We start from the raw sequence: 13,306 nt of genomic DNA, 5'->3' as shown, positions 1-13,306 counted from the left end.
GGTCAGTGGTTCTTTCCGGGGGTTTTCCGGGTTCTTCCTCCACCATTAATACTGGCCGCCATGTATAGCCTATCTTGTGCTGAAAAATGGCATTAAACCCTACAACAATAACAACAACCATTAAGGTCGGGGCCCAGAGTGACCGAATGGTATAAAGTGCTCTCCATTACGGATCACTGCCATCTCACCTCTGTCTGTGTGTGTTCAAGTCTCGGATTCAGCTAATGTGGGTATGTGAGAAAGCTTGCCAGAAGCTTCTCATGGGTCAGTGGTTCTTTTTGGGGTTTTCCCGGGTTATTCCTCCACCATTAATACTGGCTGCCATGTATAGCCTATCATGTGCTGAAAAATGGTGTTAAACCCTACAACAACAACAACTTTCCATTAAGTATCTGCCAACACTGTGCATAGATTTAAAATGAAATATTTATGTGTATTCTCATATCTGTGGGTATTAATTTTCCTGGTTTTGCAGAAAATTATTTTTTTCAGTACATTAATTTGTGGACTGGGTAAGCAGTCCTATTTTTGTCCAAAAATTATATTTTTTGTTGGCTCCCTAAATCATGGTCTGAGACAACCAGGAAATCCATGAAAAATGGTAACCACAAAAAAAAGAGTAAATTCATTAACTCCATATTTGACAACAAATTGTCAAAGTCCTGATACCATTCTATTCTATATAAATTTTTGTTAAAAAAAGGAAAACACATAAGTTCCATTTTAAAAAGAAGAGACAAATTCCAGCAGAAAACACATTGTTTAACCACTCAGGCCTTACAAAACCATTTTTCCAATGAAGAAAATATTCCCTTATATAAAAAATCTTGCTAAGGGCTGTTCCAGTAAAACATATACCCCCCGGGGGGAAGGCACTTTCAAATTCAACCAACCCACAACAGAAGCAATTTAAAAAAATTATGATCCACTATCAGATATGTTTTAATCGAAAAACACTGCCCCTACAGAAGCATATTTTTTTTAACATAATTTCTGGCTATGAGTTAGTGGGCAGTAGAAGCGATTTTAATATTGGGTTGGGGACAGAAGTGATTTAAATGACAGCTGGCTGGAGGTAATCTACTGAATTCTTATAGATCATATAATCTACTGCATATTTTTATTTGTATGCATTCATTATAATCAATCTTTTGTCCTTTTGTTTGTTTGTCTGTCAGCCAAGTATGTCTCTGATACTGTGAAATCACAAATTTTCAGGGTAGCTGATTATTGTAGATGTCATTGATCAGTCCCTTAATAATTACTAATTTAACATCCATGAATACGGATTTTAAAATGGATATTTCTATTCTAATACAGAAATCATGAATTTGTATCCTTACTAAACTGTGTGTTTACTAAAGTGATCACTGTCTTGCTATTTTTCTTTGTTCTCAGGCATGCTGCTTTTGAATAGAATAATAGTTAAATCTTGTATTGCTTTAAATGTGTGGTCAGATTCTATGATTCCTTGTTATTATTTTTTTCAATAAATGTTTTGGTAAACTTATAATACAGGATTTGTCAGAAAAAAAAACAATTGATGCCTGTGAAGTGATGTTGCATTATTTCTGTCTACTTTTACAAAATATCATTTCTTGTAAGAACATCTTTTTCAGTTACCAATGTCTTATTTTTATGCCTTGTTGCAAGACTAATATAAAGTTATAAAAATAAATATAGCAAGTCAAACATTTTTATATCATAAGATAGATTTTAAAAAAATGGATGAAAGTCAAGGAATCATTTTTCCCAGAGTACTCAAAAAATCAATGTCATTGCAGTTAATTGTATTGTCAACAGCATCATCATCATCACTGATGGCCTAGCAGTAACATTCTGCACTTTCAATCCAGTTGTCACAGGTTCTATCTCCGATTTCTTGTCTTTCATACGAGACTTATACCTATAACCCGAGGGCCTTTCATGGCAGAGTAGTATAAGATGCTTGTCTTGTGATACAGATCTGAGGGGCTTCCATGGCAGTGGTACAAGATGCTTGTCATGTGATTACTTGCCTCCAATGTGTAAATGAGAATGTTGCCAGTTACTTGTGGAAGGTCAGTGGTTCTAAGTAAGTGGTGTTTGGTGTCTCAAAAGGACTTGGATTTTCTTCAGCAGTAAAACTGACTGCCATATATAGATTCTCTTCATCTGAAAATGGTGTAAAGGCCATAATGATCTACCAAAACCCCGAGATCTCATGTCTAAATGACTTCGGCTGTTGGAGATAAACGTCAAATCAACAGAGGCTCCATGTGCCCAAGTGTACTAAGGTGCTTGCTTTTACATCACTTGCACATCTCACAGAGTAAGTTTGTGTCACAGATCAACTAATTTAGGTTGGTGGTCTTTCGGGGTCCTTCCTCCACCTAATATATTGTTAAAAAATAAAAAATAACCCAAATCAAACCAAACTAAAACAACCAACTAATCAATTGTGGCAACAGCAGCAAAGGTACTAGTCAATCATTTTTGCCACAGCTGTATGAGTTTATAACGTTTGACTCAAGTAATTTTTGTAGACCTTTGAATATCGTCAATTATGCCTTTCTGACAGTTACCTAAAAGTCATCATCAGTTGGTACAAATGGATTTTTCATGGTAAGCATATGCGATGGAAAAGTCTTGAGCAATCCTGCATCACACACTGCCAAAAAGTTTACATTTTAGCTCACTTAAATTTTCTCTAACAATGTTCATTGTTCCAACTAGAACTGTTATAACTTATTCCAGCTATATTCATGTGTGCTTTCAATACTGCACCAAAGAGTCAGCTGCTGATTTCAGTAATGAGTCGTCCAAACTCAGGTCTGTAAAGGGGCGGAAATTATGTTAATAAAACAATGTCCCTCACTTTTTTCAATTACAAGTAGAACAAGCTCTCAAAAGATTGTTTTTACTAAAATCTTACTTTCATTATCAACCAATCAGGGACAGCCAAACCCATATATACTCTAATTTTATCTTCATTGATTTATAGTATGTTTCTTGTTCTTTCATATCTGTAGTAATGTGAGTCCTTTAACAACTCTCAATGGTTGTAAGCCTTTTTCGACCATGCTGACTGGACACACTGTAAGATAATGCTCAAGTAACAGAAATACTATGGGATAACCAGAGACCAATAAAATCGAATAGTCAAGTTTTCTCCCCTGCAGGGATGCTGCCAGGATTTCACGATTTACTCTAAGTTTTGTGTGTGTGTGATCTCTAATGAGGAAGTGGTGGTGGGAGGAATAGCCATTGTTAAATATCTCCCTAAAACTTAAATATCTGTCACTCTTTCTTACTGTTAAGGCTCTAATGAAATCAAAATTCTCGAAGAGATGTCATCTCTAGTTGTATAGCGATTATTACTGTGATGTCATTGGGCATGGTCACATGGTTGTGGTGTGGTCTTGGTTGGCATGGCAGAAAGACCATAGGCTTACTCCATATTTGACAGCTAATTATGATGTTGTCAAAAGAATTAAAAATTTTCTAACAGTTGGTCTTGGATATTTGATTCATAGTCAATGAACAGGTTCTAAAATTGATGTGTTTATTTTGGAGCTATGTTCCTCCATCACATTCAAGATTTGGATATATCAAAGGTGAAATTAAACAGTTGCATCCTAAACTACTATCATGGCTACTTCAAATGTTATTTAATATGAGACTTCAGTGATTTTTGGGTTAAAAAAATTAATTTCTTCTCAAACAACTCAATTTGGTGCACATTGTTTTTTAATGATACTGTAAGAATTCTTGATGTGTAAAAATTGCACAAGAAATGAGCAACATCAGTTCAGAAAATTACTACCAATGGGAAAATAACGATAGGAATATACAGAAATAATGATATTATTATTTAAGTAGAATATGTGGTGACAATACAAGTGCTAGTTCTACAACTTTGCAAAATACATCTTGTACAACTATTCTGTTGTTTCTAACAACACTGTAATATGCCAATAATGTCTGTCCACTTTTTACTTTAGTCCCTTGCTAATTAATAGTTTTAGATTTTACAACACTAAGCACATTTTACCTTTTGACAATAACACATCATTGCAAATATTTAGATTGCAAGAAAATATAAGTTACCAGTAAGACTAAAGGAGATGGTAAAAAAAAGAAGAATCAGGATGAACAGATAGTAGTGTAGTAAAGAATCCATATATCAGAATGACATCAAGTATTTTTTCTTCAATTTCACCATTTGTTAATGACACTGCTTAAAAATGTAGTGTACTAGATAATAGACTTTATTAGTTATCCAATTTGTAATACAAATACCAAATGATGGGTTGGAACCAAGTGCCAAAAGGTCTGCAGAAAATACCACCATGATCAAAATATACATAGAAAGAACCGAACACAAACAGGACAAATTTTATCCATCTTGCTTTGAGTTTACATAGATCAGCCAGTCTCTTATGTTTAATGTCATTTAATTTTTGCACACAGAGAGCATGTACTTCATTTGGTCATACATCTGCATAATATAAAAGCTTGTCTCTTTATTCTTTTGTTGCCATAGTGTTTCTGCCAACTAGAGATCTACACACTTAATTACGTTGTATGGGGATTCTCTGATGTTCCCTCTGAGCATTAATCTATTAACTGTTTCTGAATTTAATATAATCCTCCTCTGTGTACGAATACTATTCTGTGCTGTGAATTCCTTTCATTGCTGCTGTCTGAAACGCATATGAATAACTAGCTTGAACAAGTTACTGTTCTTTACGTTTGTGCAATTTTCAACATCTTACAGGCATGGCCCCATGGGTATTATCTCTTGGATATCTCTGTTCCAAAAATAAAAGTTTTGAACCAGAGGTCTCGTTAGGATTTTAAAACTAAAAGTCCATGGCTCCCATTTTGGTAAAAATATGAGTCCCACCAGCAAAAGTTACAGTCCCCTCCCAGAAAACTATGCAAATTATAAGAACTATTGGTTGCCAGAGTTTAATTTCTACATTCTTTATAACACTGACATAGCTCTTGTTTGTCCATCAGAGTGAGTCTGAATTTTTTCGATCCAAGGAAGGTCTTATTCAAAGCTCTAAACTAGGCATCACACTTTCTTACACTTGGCTAGTTTCCCTTCCAAACTATCAGTTCTAGCAACTTTAGCACTCTCCTGAATCTCATTACAATCTTTGTCAGTTTGCTGTTGAACCCTAAAATACTCATTCAAGTCTAAATCTCAACATGTCATGATTCCGAGGTCACATGCACTGCTTATTCCGTTACACTCGGGAATGAATACAATAATGAAAGCTGAAGTTGTTTATTTGATGTACTGTTATAAATGACCACATGTACATCTCTGTGTATTTCTGCTTCTGAATTCAAGCACTGTAAATATCAGTAGATTTTCCCACCCAGCTGCCAGTCAAAGCCTTTGATCTTGCCACTCAGCTATTGCAACATGTACTCTTATAATGGTGACAACTTGTGGGGGGGGGGGGCTTTCAGCCACTAAATTCTGTCATTGTAAATATAGCACAGCTATCTGATCAACACATTTTCCCACTATGCAGGCGACTGAAGCAGGACTGGCAAGTCTTTGAATTTAACTGCCAACCTAAATTAAAAAAAATTGGCATCCAAATATGCGTGATTATAACTGTTTCCGAGACTGTCAGTTTTCACTAACATGAACTCTGCTAAAGATTCACTTCCTTGAGTCAGTGCTTTGTTGCCTCTTATGCCAGATTTTTCTCTTCTATAATGCTGTATTAGGGTTTTAAGTCCAATATTCCCATAGTCTGCTTGTTCAGACATGGGTATCTTGAATAAATATAACCAGCATATTGTCCATCCAACATGTACATCGGACTTGCACTCAACATCAATTTTGGGCTCAAAATCATACACTGGTACTTCCAGTGACATTTTCCCCGGTCCAACAGATCGATATACATGAAATTCATTGTCATGATAGCTATCACCAGCCAGTATTTGCTGACTGAAAACGACGTCTGAAGAGAAACCATGTTGTGATTAAACCATTTTGGTTTCCTGTGTGGCCCTTATTTGAAACATGCATTTGTAAAACTTCCATGATGAAAGTAAGGCTAAAACTGCCATAAAATGCATGTTCCAGGGCCAAATGAACCAATCAAATTTAGTTTAACAGCCATTCATGTCGAACCGAAGTATCCAGATATCTAGATGTCGCATCAAGTGCTGTGAGACAGCAAGTTAAAAGTTTAATAAAAATTGCATACTGCACAAAGCACATTTTTTATATCCGCGACGTTGACATAATTTGCTGAACACGTATCACTGTTTAAAAAGTATGCGAATTCGTACAAATTACATGCACTCACATGTACTGGCATAATTTTCTGACCCAATGTTTTATTCACATTAGACCACTAGGAGGGGGGGTTAGATGCGATTTTAAATATATATTCCTTTTTTTTCTTCTGACAAGCCCACCAGCGATTTCTCATTTTGTTAACACAACCCACAACAGAAGTGATTTTCCTAACCAAACTTCCACCATCAGAATCAAAATAGTTTTGAAACATAACCTCCTACAGAAGTTTTTTTGAAGTGCCGTCCCCGGGGGGGGGGGGGGGAGATATATGTTTTACTGGAACAGCCCTAAAATGGAACAGACCCTCTGAAGAAATAAGAGAAAAGCAGATTAAAACAAGGTGTAAATTAGTAACACAGCCTTGTGTGGCTATTCCCATGGAAACTGTTCATTTGATTCATTGGATAAGTATTCCCATGGAAACTGTTGCCATTTGATTCATTGGATAACAAAAGTTGCTGAATAAAAGTTCACAGTTTTGATGGGGTAAAATTATTCAAATTCAAGGCATAAGTATGACTCAATATTTAGAAAAAACTTTGATGAGACTGGTTGGTACTCACTTTCCCCCTAGTTGCAAAGTCTCTAGCTTGTTTAATGGGGTCCTATTTGAGTCACCAGTTAGGTCCTTCTTTATCAGCTTGTTGGGGACCAGAAACTTGAATGCATCTTCTCCTCCATACAGGTAATGGAGACAGGTACAGGCATCCCCCATTAACTTCCACAGGCAAGAGAGATCAGGCCGGTGAATGGCAGCCCTAAAATATAAAGAAAACCAAGGATGTGTTTGAATCCTTTCATTATCTGTAATTGAATCTTTTGGCTCCTGGTGACATCAGTCAACAGGTCAATCTCATCTATGAATTTTTCCACAATATGCTGAATTTTTGCCATGATAGCCATGGATAATCCAGAATTCATGTATTTTAATGACTGGAATAACAATGTAAAACAAGACATTTTTGTGTCAAATTTCTGCAACCTATGCTTACATTTTTCCAAAATATCCCTGGTAAGTAAAAACAGTGCTAGCTGAGAACTGGCATTTGCTAACTTGTTTATTTAAATGCAGTACTCTCACTACAAGGCTCATCATTATAACATGGTTCCTGTTATAAGGTCCTTTATTAGAACATGGTTCCTGTTATAAGGCCCTTCACTGTAACATGGTTCCTGTTATTAAGTCCTTTATTATAACATGGTTTCTGTTTTAAGGCCCTTCATTATAACAGTTCCAGTCATAATGCCCTTTATTGTAACATGGTTCCAGTTATAAGGTCCTCCATTATAACATAGTTCCTGTCATAAGGCCCTGCATCATAACATGGGCTCCAGTTATAAGGTCCTCCATTATAACATGGTTCCTGTTACAAGGCCCTGCATCATAACATGGGTTCCAGTTAAAAGAAACTTTATTAAACACAGTTCATGTTATAAGAAACTTCATTATAATGCAGTTACATTTCATTAAGTGTAATCAAATTATCTGTATCATTTACTTCATAATAAGGTGGTCTCATCATATGGCAGTATATTCTATTGCTTCGATGAACTATATCAAAACAAAAAATATTTTTATGAAATCTTTCTGATTCTCAATCGGTACTTCAGTCACTTCACATCAGGAAGTTGAAAAACCACCTCTCAAGAAATATCCTTATCAAGTACACCACACTATCAACCTCTCATCATAGACATTTCTGTTGGATACCCAGTAATGTTAATGTCAAAGGTTATAAACAGCAGACCATTCCGCCAAAGCAACCTTATCACTCCAATCTTCAAATTTTTAAATGATAAATGGTATTTTAAATATGAAATTACTGCGCTAAGATTTTGTTCAAAATTCATTAAGCAACATGGAATGATGCTGTCTGTAACAAGCTTCATTAATCAAGCCAACATTAGGCAAATAGTGTTGTGCCTACAGGTCAGTCGTTAAGGTCTTAGAATTCGACACACCGATATAAATCACTCCTTTATCATGAAGGGTGAGGACCCTCTGAGTGTGTCTCTTACAATGAACCTTATGGTAAAAAACGTTAGCCTGACTGCATCGACCTTCAACCTACAAGCAAGTGATACTATCATGTTAATAATGGTACTTCCTGCAACCCTCTGTGAAAAAGCATGGATAAAGTAGGGCTACTTTGGAAAAAAGAAAAGTTGGGGAAAATGTAGGGAATAAGAGGGATATTTTATACAGATATTTAGTGTTACATTTATGTAAATTACAAAAGAAAAAACTTTTACTTGACTCGCATTCAAGAACTTGAGCAAATTCATGTTCATGCTCATATAATAGCCGTCTGTTTAGTCCAGGTTACCTCTATTTTCTCAAAAATACGGCTCCTCATCAAGATGGTTTTCTCTTACTTTCTCAAACAAAGCCGGAACAATTTTATCCTCAAAATTTCCTGGTTACAACTGAACAAGGGTGAAAAAGAATGTCATGGCCTCACTTGACATACTAACGGAAATAAGTAGAATTCTTTTTAACAAATTTGCATCATCAAGTTCCAACCATTGGTTCAATTCCGCTGTAAATAACTGTGAAACTAATGCTGCCATACCCATGCCAAGTTCCCAGTGGAGCTTCTCACAACACGTGCCAGAAACAGTTCAAATGCTATCAGTGAAACATCAAACAGAACTTTGCTAGGGATATCTTCCCTTATGCTAAGTTTTTGGACAACTGTAAAATAGCTGTAAATCATATAAATGGGTCTCTTGTCCACATGTATTGAAGAACTTGACTTCATGACCAGGTGAGCCAAAAATGAATCTGCAGGTTTATATTTTTTTATTTTACAAAACTACATGATTACGATTTGTTCTCCAGTGATAACATGTTCATTAAGGTGTTGTAGTGGCAGTATAATATAGGATATAGATAATAATATAATAAATATTGCGGCATTGTTACAGTTCTATTTATAACATTGTTATCTGTCTTTATTATACACCCATCATTAAAAAAAAACTCATTGAAAATACTACTTTTCTACAAGGCTGATCTGAAACACTGTATCAGATGCAGCCCTGATATAGATTTAGATTCCTTCCTGTCGTGGAAGACATCACCTAACAAAGAGAGACATGACATTCTTCCACAATCAAACCTTACAATGATACAAGCACCCAGATCAAGCTATGGTACTCATAACCTGTATATATTACAATACCTGGCAAGAAAGTGGACAGCTTCTTGAGCATTGTTTTTGGCTTGGCCATCCAAAAAATGGTTCACTTTGGCTCTGGCTCGCAACAAGTAGGTTTCACCAAGTCCTTTATGCAAAATTATATATAAAAAAAAATTATGCAAAAGAAGAGTAAAATTATCTTAAAAGATTTTATCATTACCTAGCTCTAATACTTAAAATGGAAAAACTGGAAAATTATGTCATCCATAGGGCAAAAATGTTCTGCCTGTGACAATGCCATTTGGCACAAAAATTTCCAAACAGTGACATGACCTGTGACAATGCCATTTGGCACACAAATTTCCAAACAGTGACATGACCTATGACAATGCCATTTGCTTGAAAGTTGTCATCAATGTATGTGATATAGAACAGAGGAAGGTAAAATCTTTCCTCATTTAGATAAATCCCCTTACCATGTTTTACACTGTAGCATAAACAGTAGCAGAGATTCAAATTTCAAGAAAAATCACACAAATAATGGTGAAATGTAAAATACAAATCACAGTAATCAGAAAGGGCACAGGTACTTATTTGTTAGATGCAGCACACAAATTTCCAAACAGTGACATGACCTGTGATAAGTCATGGAAAAATTAACCTCATCAAAATGTCTAAGGTCACTCCAGATATAAAAAAGCAGTTCTCAGTTAACTCCCTTGGGAAAAAAAAATCATGTATCCATCAAAATATATTGCTTCTCTTAATTACATGACTGCATCATAACCACTAACAGGGTTATATAAATTTAAACATATATACCAAAAGAATATTAAAAATATTTCAACAAAATGTATATGAAAGAAAAGACCTATTAGGAAATGATGGCTGTAGCATCGTTAACTTCTGTCAAGGGATCTCCAAGAGATGCAAGTCATTAAACCACAACAATAGCAACATGGAATCACATCTTCTGGGGGGAAATGTTCACAAAGTCTGAAACTACACTGTCAAATGTATTATTTATTTTCAATATAAATTCAAATACTTACAAATTCATAACATTATATAAAACACAAAATAAGGACCTGTCTTGTTCAAGGTTATTTTTTAAATAGTTGTTACCTCCTGGTATGAAACCAGTACGTTACTGGTAAAGGTTTTATTATTATTCACATCAGAGGTATTAAACAAAATTTTCAATATGAAGGTTTTTGACTGGTAAGTGATATAATTTTAAGAAATGGTATTTGTTATATTAGTGTCAGTGACCTAATTAATAGTGAAGCTTGGCTATCCCAATTTTCAATAATTCATCAAGGTTATTTCAGATGCTACACAAGTCATTGCTCCACTTTCTAAAAATGGTATTAGTATGTTTTTCTAATTGAAGAACTACAACTCACTCTGAAAACATAAATGCATGAATCATTTTTGGGGAAAATCATATACAAAAATTATAGGGCTCGAACTAATTATTTTGGCAACAAATGTGGTGCCTGAAAACATACTATGTCCAAAACAAAGCAAAAGCTGTCAAACTTTTCAAGGGAGTTAACATCCGAGTCAAGTCATTTCCTTTTAGGATCATGAGTTATAGTCTGACTGCCTTTGTTTCAAGAGCTCATGGTGTTGCTTAAAATAAACCTACATACATGTACCATACACAAAATAATCAGAAAAAAACATCTCTGCCTTCTCACATGACCTATTAAAGAATCAATGCGGCTATTTCAAGCTAAACTTTGTGTAGTTCAATAAATTACTCATTGGCATGGTCACGATCACACCTGCTTAATGAACAAGTAAAATGCACTGAATGGAATACTGTCCCATTATTAATCAACTGAAAATCAGGTTATCAGTAGGTGCAGAATGCCATTTCTGTGAGAGGGCAATATTCCATTCTGCTTGCTGCACTTATTAGGAGGCGCAATCATGTTAACAGGTAGAATGGGAAAATGGACTGGCATTCCTTGAAGGTGTGGTAATTAATCAGACTTTGTACAGGCATTACAAGTTGAATGCCTAAGCTAAACATCATTACCAAATTTATTATGTTACACAAAGTGTAGCTTGAAATAACTGTGTTGATTCTTCAATAAGTTACTTGAGAAGGCAGAAAGGTCTACTACCTTGTTATTATTATATGTATAGTACATATATTGGTAAATTGCAAGCAACTATATAAGCCCCTGTGGCCTTTCTCAAGCCTAAATGCCAACGGTGCTAAAAACAGTCAGGTGCCAATTAAAAGAAACACAAACAGACAGCATACCACAGGCTTTGGAAAAAATCCCTTCAAGCAAATCAATAAATGTTACATGGGTATTCTAAGTCTTACATTATGTGACAAAACATAAGGGACTATCATTGATTTATTCTGAATGTTTTCCTTTTAAAGCCCCAAATACAACATTATAATCAGTCTATTTCTTACAACAGTTACCTTTCAGTGCTGGCACATAGTTGGGTGATCTATCAAGAATTAGTTTGTATTCATCAATGGCATCTGAGTAAAGCCCAAGCGTCTGCTTGATAGAAGCAATTCTGAAAAAGAGTACAAATCTATAACTTAAAAATTCAAGACATTGTCAACAACATAGCTTCACCTGTAAATGGTACTATGATGCATACTGTACACCCACTGCATCAAACTTGCACGTTTTTTTCATTTTTTTTACACAGAAACGTGCCCAGTGATGGAAAAACAAGAGATTATTGTGAATTCATTCATTTTCCTTTGGAATTTGCAATCTTCTAAATCAGGAATAACATTGCCAATTTCATTACAGCTTACTACTTTTAAGATTTGCCAAGGAAATAAACATAAAATATTTACTACTGGCAGGGTTCAGAGTGAATGAGACTCTGTTCCAAGGGGATGAACCAAAATTCTTGAATTGCCTTGTACATTTACTGGGCACCTGAAATCATATGTGAACGTATGATTTCTTTTTCTTAAACAAAGTGAATATTTGCCATTACATATGCACACAAGAATTGCACAATCTTGTAATTCTAAATATTTACTTGGGAAAACATGATAATTGGAGCCAAAGGGTCCCACTCACTACAGTCTGCTCAGCAAGGCCTTAAACAGAAAAACTTGTTATAAAACACCAAGACTGGAAATGGCCAAACAGGGGCCATAACTCTTCTAAATGATGGCAAAGAATGCTATAAAAAATTACTCATCAAAACTCACAATAACTCTGGCTGAAATGTAATATTTCTGAGTAAAGGCTTGCTGTAGCAGTCAAAGGTCAGGAGAATATGCAATCAGGAACATTAACTATTCTAAATGATAACGCTTGAAATTAAACTCATTCAATGTATCAACATATACAAAGCTGCTCTCTATCTCTCATATATATATAGATATATATATCCTTTGATACATAATATGTTTTACACAAGAACAATTTATATTTTAGCCTAATACCATATGTTTTTAAGACTGAAATTTACTTACTGAAAGTAGGAGTACATAGAATCAGGATCAAGCTGAAATAATAATAATAATAATAATAATAATAATAATAATAATAATAATAATCATAATAATAATAATAACAATAAACATTAACAATTAGGATGACAGCACAAACAAGCAACAAATCATAAGCATCAGCATCATCAGAATAACCATATCTATCAGCACAATATATCACAACCAACATCATTAACATTCTTATCCTTACCATCAAAATATAATTACCATCACTATATCCTTACCATCAATATATCACAACCAACATCATTAACATTCCTATTCTTACCATCAATATAACACAACATCATTAACATTCCTATTCTTACCATCAATATAACACATCATTAACAT

At 34.8% G+C, this 13,306-nt stretch overlaps 1 protein-coding gene across 1 annotated transcript in view; it reads right to left on the bottom strand.

Annotated features, from left to right (window-relative positions):
- The window catches only part of LOC149801921 (tetratricopeptide repeat protein 37-like), a 160,982-nt gene that overhangs the window by 60,314 nt on the left and 87,362 nt on the right, over positions 1–13,306 (bottom strand). Inside the window, exons 19-22 of the mRNA XM_089956305.1 lie at positions 12,935–12,966; positions 11,909–12,009; positions 9,502–9,604; positions 6,880–7,074 (exon numbers count right to left, since the gene is read on the bottom strand). Coding sequence (XP_089812431.1) covers positions 6,880–7,074; positions 9,502–9,604; positions 11,909–12,009; positions 12,935–12,966 — 431 coding nt within the window. The remainder of the gene's footprint in view (positions 1–6,879; positions 7,075–9,501; positions 9,605–11,908; positions 12,010–12,934; positions 12,967–13,306) is intronic.

This window comes from Sinohyriopsis cumingii, chromosome 4, assembly GCF_028554795.1.
Source record: "Sinohyriopsis cumingii isolate HCF-2022 chromosome 4, ASM2855479v2, whole genome shotgun sequence".
NCBI classification, from domain to species: Eukaryota; Metazoa; Mollusca; class Bivalvia; order Unionida; family Unionidae; genus Sinohyriopsis; species Sinohyriopsis cumingii.
Note: the sequence above shows the minus strand (reverse complement) of the source record. Positions and strands in the feature narration are given on the sequence as shown.